Genomic DNA, 13100 nt, shown 5'->3' with positions numbered 1-13100 from the left:
ACTCTCAAATACCTGTTGTATTTCCCCCTTGGTTTTAAGACAAACTTAGCTGCTAATGCCTGCGCTTGTGATGGAATTCAGGTCAAACAATGATGCATTTTATGGATTTTTTTGCAAACACTATGAAATAATTACTTGAATGTTTTTATTGCCACTTAAAAAAAAATAATGATTGTAATATCAGGCACTTTATCGATGCATTTACGCTCCTTTTGAAATTACCCTATGAAGAGGTTTGCCTATATGTAGGCTGCTTCCTAAAACATACTGTAAAGCCTGGAGGTACTATGCTGCTATAAACGTGTTGTTGAGCTATGCTGTTATCTTTCCCTTTAAATTACATTCAATATTTTATCTTTTCATGTTCTGTTTTTAACTGATGTATTTATTTATGCTACTTTTATGGGTGAAATCTCACCCAAATAAAGTTTATTTGAATTTCAAATTTTGAATAATAAACAAAATACTTACAGGTTACATCCTTGGTTAATGCTGGTTGTGAGGCATCACTAGGCGGTCCAACGCCTGCTTTATTTTCTGCACTGACACGGAATTCATATTCATTTCCTTCTGCGAGTCCTGTTGCTTTGTATCGTAGGTCCGAAACAGAACTTTTTGTTACTCTGACCCATCGTAGGCCTTTCTTTTCCTTTCGTTCCACATAATAGCCTGTAATTTCACTTCCACCATCATCAACTGGTCTTTTCCAGGCAACAGTGACTGTAGATTTGGTTACGTTTGTTACTTCTGGTTTTCCAGGAGCACCAGGAGGACCTAGTAGAAATCATTACATGAAAGTTAAGTGCTATAGAACACATTGTATGTTATAGTTTAGAAAATGGTATTGTACCTTTTATGCCAGTTTAACTTACCAAAGCCATCAACCATCTTTACGGGGTCTGATTGAACTGGTTCTCCAACTCCATAATGGTTGACAGCAGAAACACGGAATATGTATTCATTTCCTTGGATAAGTTTGCTAACAACGAATCTGCAGCCATCGATGTTTTCAGCAATTGGAGTCCACAACAGTCGGCTAGTTTCTCTCTTTTCCAGAACATAGGATGTAATGGGCAATCCACCATCTTCAATTGGTGGTGTCCAAGTAAGCGTAGCTTTTTCAGAGGAAATGTTGCTGACTTCAATTGGTCCGGGTGGGCCTGGTACATCTAAAACTTTCACATGCACATGTTCTTCTTTGGTACCAAAAGGATTGCTAGCAGTGATTGTGTATTCACCAGAGTCTTTCCTAGTGGCATATTTCACAGAAAGTGTAGATGATGTGGGAGTTGTTTCAATCTGAACAATATCAGATGGCTTAAAGTCTTTTCCTCCTTTAGACCACGCAGACTGTGGAGGTGGTTTTCCAAGGATGCTTGTAGCAGTCATCACAATGGTTTCACCTGCCTTTACGGTTAAACCTTCTTTTACAGTTGGGTCAATAACAATAGTTGGTGCCTCTGTAAAAATAAATTATTTTCAATATTAATGAACTAATTCGATATGCATGTATTCATTCCATGCATGCAGATTTAGAACTTCTGTATTAAAAGCCTTAATTAGAATTTGGAGAGAATGGGAATTCTTTCAACTTCTGGGCTAAATTAAAAATACGGTGTACAATCCACCGGTTGAATTGCTCCCATAAAAATATCCATATGGTAGAGGTCATTGAGAAAGTGGAGTGTACTCCATACTTCTAGCTTTTTCCAGAAACCGAAGAATGTGTTTCCTTTGAAATCTAAATGAGATTCCAATGTATCAGTTTTCTGTCTGCATACATCTTTCAGTGGCTGCAATGTCCTCACCAGAGGTATTTAGTAGCCCTGAGCAAAATGTAAATTATGCTGGCTTAATTCAAATAATTTTGGGACTTTTGCATTACATTTGTTATGTGACATGCCTTCAACTATGTCATTATGCCACTTCACAAAATTCACAGTATTCACACCATTCACAGTAAAATTTTACCACAAATGGGGAACAACAAAACGTGAGCTGCAGACGCATTTCAAGCTAAACTATAATGCAAAATGACCTATTTGCATTTTATGTATAATGTTGCTGCATATGCCTGTATTAGAGTCTTTGCATTGCTCTACAATATAACCAATCTTCTATATTTATGTTTTCATCTTGCTGGTTATTTGTGAATGTCTAAATAAACAGTTTTCTACACTTTGCAGTTGTATAGACTTGTATCAATTCAATGTATCTTCGAAAAGGAAGTATTTTAGCAGTGAACATGATAATCATTGCTTTTACATGCAGCTGGCAACTATTGTTTTTGGTCACAGATTATCCTAATGATTTCACTAATACATTTTCTATCAGTGGCAAGAGTGTAAAGCACAAAGGTACATACCATATTCATCTTTGCAAACAATGGTGTCCGTAGGCTCTGATGGAGGACTTACAGCCCCTGCGGTGTTCTTGGCCTTAATTCTGAATTCATATTTTCCTCCTTCAATAAGGTCAGTGACAGTGAAAGCACATTCTTGGACATTGACATGGTTAGCTCTCATCCAGGTTTTTGCTGGTATGTCACGTTTTTCAACGATGTACCCGGTCAGTTTATGTCCACCATCATACTTGGGTTCCGTCCAAACTAGAGTCACCGAGCTTCTTGTTACATTAATAACCTCGGGTTTACCAGGAGGATCTAGAATAAAATTACATTGGTTAGACTTAGACAGATACATATCAAGGAAAGTGAAAATACTGATGTGTTTTGCTTATTACTCACCAATGGGATCAAGAGCTACGATTGGCTGTGTTGGTGGACTTGGTTTACCTACTCCTGCCATATTAATTGCCATGACTCTGAATTCATACTCGAGTCCTTCAGTTAACCCTGTAGCTCTGAATTCCCTCATTCTCAGTGGAGTCTTGTTGGCTCTCTTCCAAAGTAGGCTGTTTCTTTCTTTCAGTTCGACATGGTATCCTGTAAATGCAAAATACATTTGCTATCTTAATGTCATGCTTCTCAATATGTAGACCTGCTACAGTAATTCCCTAGATAATGACACCGCAGTCATCATTGCATAACACTTTTGGCAGACTAATAAGTTACTCTTTATGTAGAATAGCTCTGTTATATTCTTAGCAATATTCATAGCAGATTGAATGTCATGATAACGAGGTTAGCTCAGTATTGTCCCACGAAAAAAATATCACAACTACTTTATTGGCTAGGACTACATACTTACCCTACCACTACATTGTCAAGGTAAGTGTATTCCTAACTCCCCACCTACTTAGTTTGATAATGCAAGGTGGTTGCCAAATAGTGAATGTGATATTTTGTCTTGCAATATAGTGACCCCTAACAGGCATCACACCCCTTACATTCAAGGTTGAGGGTGGTGAGTAGAGAATTTAGCTTATGCTCTGTGTCGGAACATTAAATATCGAGACATTTGATTGATTCCTATCATAGATCATCCTTCGCTAGACTAGTACGAGATGAGCCATTGCTCATTTACTTAGCAAACAACATTTGAATCATAAATGTGCTATCAAAAATGTGTAGTTAAAGATTTAAAGGGAAATGGTGGGTAGTAATGATAATAATGCAGGAACTGAAAGTTATTTATTTTTGTGAAAATGACAAAATTTTTGGGGTATTTAGTATTGTGTTAAATATGTTAAACCAATTTTCAGTAAATATTTTAAATCAATTATCAGTAAGAACAATAATATTGGAAATGGTTGGTCTGATTACGGAAAAGATACCACATATGCCCTTGTAACTAATTTTCCATCTCAGTTATTTAGAATTGGTTTACAGGTGCATAAAATAGAGGAGTGACAAAAATGCTGAATATTTTATGACTCAACATTTACCAATATCAGCTGTGATTGTTTTATACAATAGCAATACTTTGGTTCTTTCTTTTTGTCTCAAATTACAACTTAGTTCTTTTGCCTTTTTTCTCTTCAAAGCCATTTATTAACTCTGATTTTGTCCAAGTGATATCCACAGTGTGCAGATAATAAGAAACTTGTTACAAATGTATTTTCGTTCGAATATAGCAGATTTTTTCAAATTGTTCCTTGCACTGATTTTCCTTTAGGACATATATTCGGCTGCCTTAAAGGCCTGCTCTCTCCTGTTTTAAAACCATAAGTTGATTGTGACATCATCTGGCTCCACCGACAACCCCCTGATATTCTTTTGCTGACTTCAACTGCTGTCCTGCTCCATGTATTTGAGAAGGTGCACCTCTACTACATCAAATCAACTGCATTTGGGGTCACTCCCTCATAGGCACTAAATCATGGAACAGTACATTGAAAATAAGGTAAGGGTAAATACGTTAAGGGTTGCTTATTACAGAAAAGGTTGAGTATAACTAAACTGACTCAAATAGGGTCTTTGGAGGTCTCCCACTGGAGGATATAGAGCCTCCAATATAATTACTTATGGTGTAGTGGGTTTCAACATAGTGAAATGAAGCCTTGTAGTATCCCTAATCTATGATATATGACCATTCCCTATTTATGCAGTCCTGATCTTCTCTCTAATGGCCTTTTATAATAAATACTTTTGCATTTGTAAGCCAGGTGATTTTCAAAATCACATGATTTGATATTCAAAATTGTTATCTTTAATATACAAATGCCTTTCGACTTCCAAATGGATTTTGCGATAAATACTGATTTGCAATTAGGAGGGTGTTTGAAAGCAATACTCCCTCCACATTCTAAATACAACAGAATGTATCACTGTTTTGCGACTACAATTGTGATTCTAAACTATTTGTCAGTTACCAACACTTCAAGGGAGGTGGTAACTGACTGACAAAGGGGAAGGTGCCTTTGTGAATCGTGTTGGGTGACCTCGGGGGCATGGAGTTGGTAGACATCCTGCAGACCCCAGGTCGGTTCCATCCGATGTATTCCCAAATGGAAATCATTTTTTTTAAAGCAGCTTTGATTCCTTCAAGGAACATGGACTGCTTTTTAAAACCAAAGTTTATGTTAGGGAATGTAAACATGGGGATGGTAGTCTGCTGTTGCTGGCAGGTCACCATCCCGTAGTCTATAGCCTATCACAAAGATGTCACAAGTAGTTACCGTCCCAATTAATATTCATTTGGGAGATCGTTTTGCAGTCCCTTCTGACTGGATATTTTCTGATGTGCAAAATCAGAGACAGGTCACTAAAAGTCGCTGCACAATTTGCAACCACGTTTTGTGGCCTGTTTCTTTGTACATTAGGGCCTTTGGGACACAAAGTGAGTAACTGTTTAGTGGCATTGCACTCAAAATGTAAATTGTCTTGCTAGGATTAGAACTTTTAAATGACATAAATAAGGCAAGATCTGATCATCTAATCTTAAAAACTAGAACCAGGCTTTGGCAATAAGCAAGTGTTAAGTTGACCCTAATAGACAAAGATCTATGTTAGGGTCTCCATAGTATAGCTCAGGAAAGAAAAACACTGACATTTCTGATAGGTTTTTACAGTTTAACTGTCCTATACATGGACAGAATAAGCAAGATAATCTAATCGAAATGCTAAACTTTTCAAATAGGAATTGATAAAAATTCTCAAAATACATACCTGTGATTGGTGAGCCACCTGTTTTTCTTGGATCGTTCCAAGCTAAAGATACAGAGTCATGCCTGACTGCAAGAATACTTGGAGGAGGTGGAGCATCAGGTACATCTGGAAAACAAATGAAATTTGCATCATGAAGAAGCAAATAGATGAATACCTCTGATATTAGGTTCAGCATTTTATTATAACTTACCAAATGGATGTCTTGCCACTATCGGGTCTGATTTAAGACCTTCGCCAACTCCATATTTATTTTCAGCGCTGACTCTGAAAATATACTCATTTCCTTCATGGAGTCGTGTGACCCTAAATGTTGTTTTCTGGACAGCTGAAGCACATGTTACCCACTTGTTGGTGGTGGAATCCCTCTTTTCCAGGATGTAGTTGGTGATCTCTGAACCACCATCATCTTTTGGTGGACCCCAGATCAGGGTTATAGCATCTGATGTGACTTCATCAAACTTCACTGGGCCACTTGGAATGCCTGGCTTTCCAACAACTTTAACAAATATATTTGATTCCTTAACTCCAGCAGCATTCCTGAGGGTGATGGTGTACTTCGCAGCATCACTCTTTTGGCATTCACGAACTATCAGAGTTGTGTTAATTGCACTGGACTCGAATGTTACTCTGCCACTGTCTGTTATTGCTTGATCTTCACCTTTCTTCCATGTAACAGATGGAGCTGGCTTTCCTTTGATTGGGATTTTAAGTCTGAAGCTGCTTCCTTCCTTCGCCAAATAGCATAAGTCGGGCAGATCTCTCAAATCCATATCTGGTGCCACTGTAATAATAATTAACGTTATGTTTATTTTGAATACAAATAAATCATCTATACAGATTAGCTGCAAACCCAGCTGTCACTTGCTTCATATACATACCCACATCATCCTTGGCCACAATTGTAAGTTCACATGGTGAACTTTGTCCAGCGTCGTTGTGCGCTATTACTTTGAAGGAGTACTCCTTGCCTTCCTGCAAGTCTTTCATGGCATACTGTAGATTCTTTGATTTCATTACTTCTTTCCATTTATCTTCGCCAATCAAATGTTCAACACTGTATGCTGTAATACGACTTCCTCCATCACTGATGGGTTTTTTCCACCCAATATTACAAGAAGACTTTGACACAGCTAAGGCTTTCAGGTCAACAACTGGCCCAGGTTTTTCTAAAGAAAAGAAAATGATACATTAAGTTGACGTCTCCAAGGATTATGACAAGATGTCTAAAACTTAATGGCACAGGAACTAACATATGTCTTACCAGAGGCCTTGACAGCATCATGTGTTTCACAAGGATCACCAATTCCATATTCATTTTCAGCTAATACTCTGAAAAAGTATGACTTTCCTTCCTCCAGATTACTAATTCGGTAACCAGTTTTAGGGCAATCAGTTGTTACTGTGGACCATGACTTTCTCTCTGCATCACGTTTTTCAACAATATAGTTCTTTATAGGGCTGCCACCATCAATAAGCGGAGGATCCCATGAAATGGAAGCCGAATCCTTAGAGGTTTCTTTGATCATAAGGTTAACTGGTGGTCCAGGAGTATCTGCATTAAATAAACAAATAGACAAGTGTTGTAGTAAAAGGGACTTTACATGTGTGTATTTTACTAAATATCTGTACAAGACTCACCTAGGACTTTCACAACAATTGTGTACGTCTTTATGCCACAACTATTCTCCAGGGTGAGGATATATTTGCCAGCATCATATTTGTTGACATTTTCACAGCGTACAAAGGTGTCAAAGTCAGTTGACTTGATGTCAAGCCCTTGCCGTTCCTTAATGTTTGCATTAAGTTTAGACCAAGTAATCTTGGGTGCTGGCCGTCCTCTCACGGGTACATAAATCCTCATAGTTACGCCAGCCCGTAACACAAGGGCTTTCCTCAATTCAGCATCCAGTTCTCCTTCAGGCGGAACTGTTTGAACAGAAAATGAAATCATTAGAAGTAGATCTTTAACTATATCCTACTATATTACAGATTTGTTTGCACATACAAACTTACTCAAGATATCTTTGGCAGTGTGTTTCTCAGGAACTTCACTTGGTTCACTGTATCCAATTTTATTAACTGCAGAAACACGGAACTGATATTCTGTGTCCTCCATTAGACCAGTCATAACATAGTTGGTATTTTGAAGATTCTTGGGTACATTGCAGCGGACCCAGTGATCTGTGTCAGCTCTTTTTACTTCAACCAGGTAACCCAAAATTGGGCTTCCTCCATCATAAGCTGGTTTGCTCCAAGACAGACTAATGGTAGAGCGAGTAGTGTCAATCACTTTGGGGAAGGCTGGTGGTCCTGGTGGATCTACATTTTAAAATAATGAGAATGAGAAGATAGAAATTCTCAAAGGTACATAACCATGACCACATTAAGATTTTTTGATTTATACTTACATTGAGGATCAATTGCAATGGCTGCCTTTGAAGCGTCACTTGGCTTGCCTGGTCCAGCTTTATTGAGGGCTATTACCCTGAATTCATATTCAGTTCCTTCTTGGAGTCCTCCAGCTTTCACTGTTCTTTCTATGACAGGCTTCCTGTTAACTTTATTCCAAGTAAAAGACTTGGTTTCCCGCTTTTCAAGCATATATCCGGTGATTGGTGAGCCACCATCATCTGCTGGGGGTTTCCAACTTACTGTCATGTGATCCTTTGTGGCATTACTTATTATGGGTGGATCACAACGTCCTGGAACATCTGTTAAGGTAATAGAAATATAATGTTGGGTTCTGTTACATAATATACAGAAAATCGAAAAGTAAAAGAAACCATTCAGTCCTTTCTTACCATATGGATTCTTTGCAATGACTGACTCGGTCAAAATAGGATCTCCAACTCCATATTTGTTTTCAGCACATATGCGGAATTGATATTCATGTCCCTCTATCAACTTCTCCACGGTGCAATTTGTAATTCGACAGTTTGCTGTGACTTGAGCCCAGTTAGGCCTGCTGGTTTCACGTTTGTCAATGATGTAGTTTGTTATTTCTGCTCCCCCGTCCTCAAGAGGGGGCTCCCAACTGAGCATTGCACGGTCAGTGTATACATTGTTGATTTTCACCGATGCAGGAGGGCCTGGTTTATCTAAAATAAAGACAAAAAATATATTTTCAACTTACAGTTAGTTGAAATTAAAACAAAATCCTAGTTGTTAAGATCTAGTAACCTACCAAGCACTTTCAGTTTAATTGTTGCTGATTTAGTTCCGCTTGAATTTTCAGCATTAATTGTGTATTCTCCTGTCTCTTTCCTATTGACACTGAACAGGTCCAAAGTGCATAAGTGCCTTTTTGTGGTGATTTTAATGCCTTCAGATGGCTTTATAACTTCTCCTTCTTTCTTCCAGACAGTTGTTGGTTGTGGTTTTCCAAACACTTGTGCTTCAAGGCAAACATTTGAGCCAGCTTTCACAGTAATCAGAGATTTCATAGCTACACTCAGGTCAATTTTGGGTGGAACTGAAAGAAAAATGTATTTGAGATATTACACATTGGGTTCAGGTATGACTACCAACTCACTGATAACTTTATAACTTTGCCAATACAAATGTGGTAAAGTAGCCTTACCATTTTCAGCTTGAATGGTCATAGGATCAGATGGCTCAGATGGCCTGCTAATATTGATGGCTGTCTTGGCAATGGCTCTAAATTGGTATTGTGCATTTTCTTCTAATCCAGTTGCAGTGTACTCTTCACTGGGTATTTGATGATAAGTGGTGTTGCATTGGACCCATTTCGTACCTGGCAGTTTGCAGGATTCAACGAGATAGCCTACTATTTTACTTCCACCATCATGTTTTGGACGGGTCCAGACCAGTGACACAGAGTTCTTAGTCATTTCAAGAGCTTCTGGCTTGCCAGGAGGATCTGCAAAAATATGTTAATGTTACGCCATGGAAACTATACTTTGTAAATTACCAACACTGCTGTGAACAAATCAAAAGACTATAATTATATGAATAGACAGGAGACAAAAGTCTGCTGCTTGAATTAAATGAAAATAAAATCCACAACAGATTTAATTATCACATTTAAACATATCTTTTGTACCAGTAATAAAAGATAGATTATTATTTGTTTTTTTCCATTTTTTATGAATGGCCTATATATATCAATTACAATTGTGAAACAATATGTAACTGAGCCTGAGGCTGCTTAGGCTGGTGATTTAAAACAAAAAATCTTCTCACTACCATACCAATGTCATTAACAGAACCATACTCAATGGGATAAAATGAACTAGATTAAAGATCTTAGTATGAATGGCCATTTAATACCTTTGGGGCGGTAAAGACTTAAGAGCTCCACTGGAATTTATGAAATCCACGGGAGAACCACAGATTTGTTTATTTTCACCTGCTGATTTCTACCAAAAAGTTATAAATTACTGGAGTAATGGGAACTGGACCTAAGTATTTCCCCATTAAGGGACTGAACGTTTCCTGCCACTGGATTTATTGGTGAGTCCTGCATCGCTAACTCTGGGAGGTTGAGAAATACTGGCTATTTTCCCAGGCCACTTGTAATGCAGGCCTAAGACATGAAATTGCAGGTAACATCAACTATGCATTAATATCTCATAATTCTTAAGTCTCAGTTGTTATGCCTCCAAACAGGAGTTTTCAATGTTTAAAGCAGCATGTCTACCACTGCTATAATTGTGTGTGTGTCATAGAACTATCAGTACTGCTGTAAAAAGCTTAGTCCTTGAGAGAATTCTGTATCTTTCTTTCTAGGACTGATTATTATCTTAAATATGAACATATGAAGGTTACTTACATGTGTCCTTTCTATTTCCTTGTGAATTGTACGTGTTCCTGGAGTGAAGATGCATGTGTCTATAGGATCAGCTTCTATTGGGGTAACGGTGAGTGGTTTTAATTTGGATAGGAGATGAGAAGTTATGCCTCTTTTATGGGGTAGTAGAATTTACAAATCCATTAATACTGCTCATCCAAAAGAGGCAAATGGGAGAAAGCTTGAAGCATGGCTACTGAGGTATGGGGTTATGGTGAGCTAATTTGTAACAGACAGTTTGACGGTTTAGAACATACAAAGAACCTTAAACTGTGGAGGTGTGGGGGGAAGATCAGAGTCCATGCAATATTTTAGGTATTGTGGTTGGTATGTTAGGTTTAAAAGCATATATCCAGCTATTCATTTGTGTTTTTGTTTTCTAGGTACACTTATTCCTGTTGTGCGTTCCCTTTAGATAATAGCAAGTTGTTTGATGTCAACCCTGATGACACCAAACAACTTACCCACCCTTCAATTGTCATTTCTTTGAGACAGTGTTTAGCTATGGGTACACCAAGCAAATTACAAATAGTCATCACATTGGCAACTAAGGGAAAAAAACACAACCAGTAAATGTTGTGCAAGCTCCTTCACTTTTTTTTATACCAAACACGACTACTGAAAGATTGTACTTACCAACAGGTGTTCTTGCTGTGACAAACTCCGTTGGCTTGCTCGGCTTACTTGCTCCAGCTCTATTCAAAGCAGAAACTCTGAATGTATATTCCAGACCTTCAATTAGCCCAATGCATGGGTATTCTGTTGTGCGGACAGCGGTATCATTAGCCTTCACCCATAACAGGCTGTTCCTTTCCTTGCGCTCAATAATGTATCCTGTAATAGGGCTGCCTCCATCGTTGTCTGGTCTCTCCCAGGCCACGAAAATGCAGTCTTTGTTGACTTTGGTAACATGTGCGTTCTTTGGTTCACTCGGGACGTCTAAAACAGATCAAAATAAAAGATTAGTAATGGTGCGATCTAAGCTACAAGTCAGGGCCAGACTGGGAAACCAAAGCAGCCCTGTCAATTTGAGGAAGAGGGGTGTGCATGTGTGAAGCACCCCTGTTTTTGCAGCACCACTGCAAAACCGGCCCTCAGTAACAAAACCGGCCCCAATCACTGCAAAAGAAGCCCTCACCCTTCCAGCCTCCTGGGGAAATGCCTGATGCCTGCTACTGCCAGTATAGGCCTGCTGCAAGTTATGTACAGACAATGTCATGCAATTACCAAATAGTAACTTACCAAATGGGAATTTAGCCACCATTCTGCCAGATGGTAGAGGTTCCGAGATGCCAAAGCGGTTTTCTGCTCGAACACGGAATATGTATTCTTGTCCAGGTATCAGTTTTCCAACTCTGCAGCTTGTTTTTGTTACTGAAGATACAGCCGTGACCCAGTCTCCTCGGCTTACATCACATTTTTCGACTACATAATTGGTGATGTTACTGCCACCATCTTCAAGGGGTAAGTGCCATGATAGAGTACAAGCATCAGCATCAATTTCCGTAATGTCAAAGGGAGGTTCTGGTGGACCTGGGATATCTGTTGAAATGTAATATGAACCTATTAGCCTAATTACCGATAGAATATTTGTAGCAAAGGAGAATTATATAAAGACTTAACTCACCCATAACAACAACTCTGATTCGTTGTGAGGTTTGTCCAGAACTGTTTTCTGCGTTTAGTGTGTAGTATCCACTGTCTTTCCGAGTCACATCCTTTATGATCAGAACGGAGGAATTTGGTGACTTGTGCACAGCTAGGCGGCTTGAAACCATCACTTCTTCATCTGCTCTTATCCATTTGGTAGCAGGTGCCGGCTTTCCATATATATGAGCTTCAATTCTGAGTTTTAGCCCAGCTTTAATGCTGATTTGTTCAGGCATTAATATTTTCGGTGGCACTAAAAACACATTTAAAAACGTTAATGTACTTTTTGGTAAACAGTTGCAGAAGAGCATAATTAAACATGTGATATCACTGCCTGAATGAAATAGAACAGAACTTTCTTTGCACTTACTCAGTTGCTCTTTGATTTCAAAGACCCCTTCGGTTTCTCTTGGCAAGCTCAGACCCACGGCATTTCTCGCTGCTACTCTGAATTTGTATTTCACACCTTCCTTGAGTCCAACTACCACAATACTCAGATCTTTTACAACAGAATATTGGATCCACTTGTCTTCCGGGGCAGCTTCTTCCCTAAAGCCAATCACATATCCATCAATTTTGGATCCTCCATCTCTGAGTGGTGGCAACCAAGCTAACGTGGCAGTGTTCCTTGTGATCTCCGTAACATCAAGGGATTTTGGTGGGTCAGGTTCACCTTAAGGAGAATAAAGAAATGTTTAGACTGGCACATTCATTGGCATTTATTTTCATGTTGCATTCACTAATTAGGTAATGCTTTGGATAATTCAAAATGTTTTCAAATAATATATTTTAATAAATTACCGTGGGCTCAGATTTTCATGGGAAAAGTGAAGGGTGATTTACGCAGTTATTAAAGTTGTGAGGCTCAGTGACCTGCAAACCTAATTCCTCAATGTAACTGAACCCGAGATTCGTGTACACAGATGTACTGATCCCCCAGCAAGAATCCCAAACTGTAATATTTGTTACGTTTTTATTTTTCTGGTTCATTGCTCTGCCTGCTGTAAAGTACTGGGTTCACTGACCATACATTATACATTTTATTTAAGATGATCATGAAAGTTTGTTTTC

At 38.6% G+C, this 13100-nt stretch overlaps 1 protein-coding gene across 1 annotated transcript in view; it reads right to left on the bottom strand.

Moving 5' to 3' along the window:
* The window catches only part of TTN (titin), a 379890-nt gene that overhangs the window by 62271 nt on the left and 304519 nt on the right, over positions 1-13100 (bottom strand). Inside the window, exons 236-253 of the mRNA XM_078681496.1 lie at positions 12400-12702; positions 12007-12282; positions 11622-11921; positions 11016-11318; positions 9150-9449; positions 8754-9041; positions 8371-8667; positions 7978-8280; positions 7583-7888; positions 7208-7495; positions 6831-7121; positions 6448-6735; positions 5760-6350; positions 5570-5674; positions 2747-2944; positions 2366-2662; positions 873-1460; positions 472-774 (exon numbers count right to left, since the gene is read on the bottom strand). Coding sequence (XP_078537622.1) covers positions 472-774; positions 873-1460; positions 2366-2662; positions 2747-2944; positions 5570-5674; positions 5760-6350; positions 6448-6735; positions 6831-7121; positions 7208-7495; positions 7583-7888; positions 7978-8280; positions 8371-8667; positions 8754-9041; positions 9150-9449; positions 11016-11318; positions 11622-11921; positions 12007-12282; positions 12400-12702 — 5625 coding nt within the window. The remainder of the gene's footprint in view (positions 1-471; positions 775-872; positions 1461-2365; positions 2663-2746; positions 2945-5569; positions 5675-5759; positions 6351-6447; positions 6736-6830; positions 7122-7207; positions 7496-7582; positions 7889-7977; positions 8281-8370; positions 8668-8753; positions 9042-9149; positions 9450-11015; positions 11319-11621; positions 11922-12006; positions 12283-12399; positions 12703-13100) is intronic.

This window comes from Lissotriton helveticus, chromosome 3_1 (genome assembly GCF_964261635.1).
Source record: "Lissotriton helveticus chromosome 3_1, aLisHel1.1, whole genome shotgun sequence".
Lineage (NCBI taxonomy): Eukaryota > Metazoa > Chordata > Amphibia > Caudata > Salamandridae > Lissotriton > Lissotriton helveticus.
Note: the sequence above shows the minus strand (reverse complement) of the source record. Positions and strands in the feature narration are given on the sequence as shown.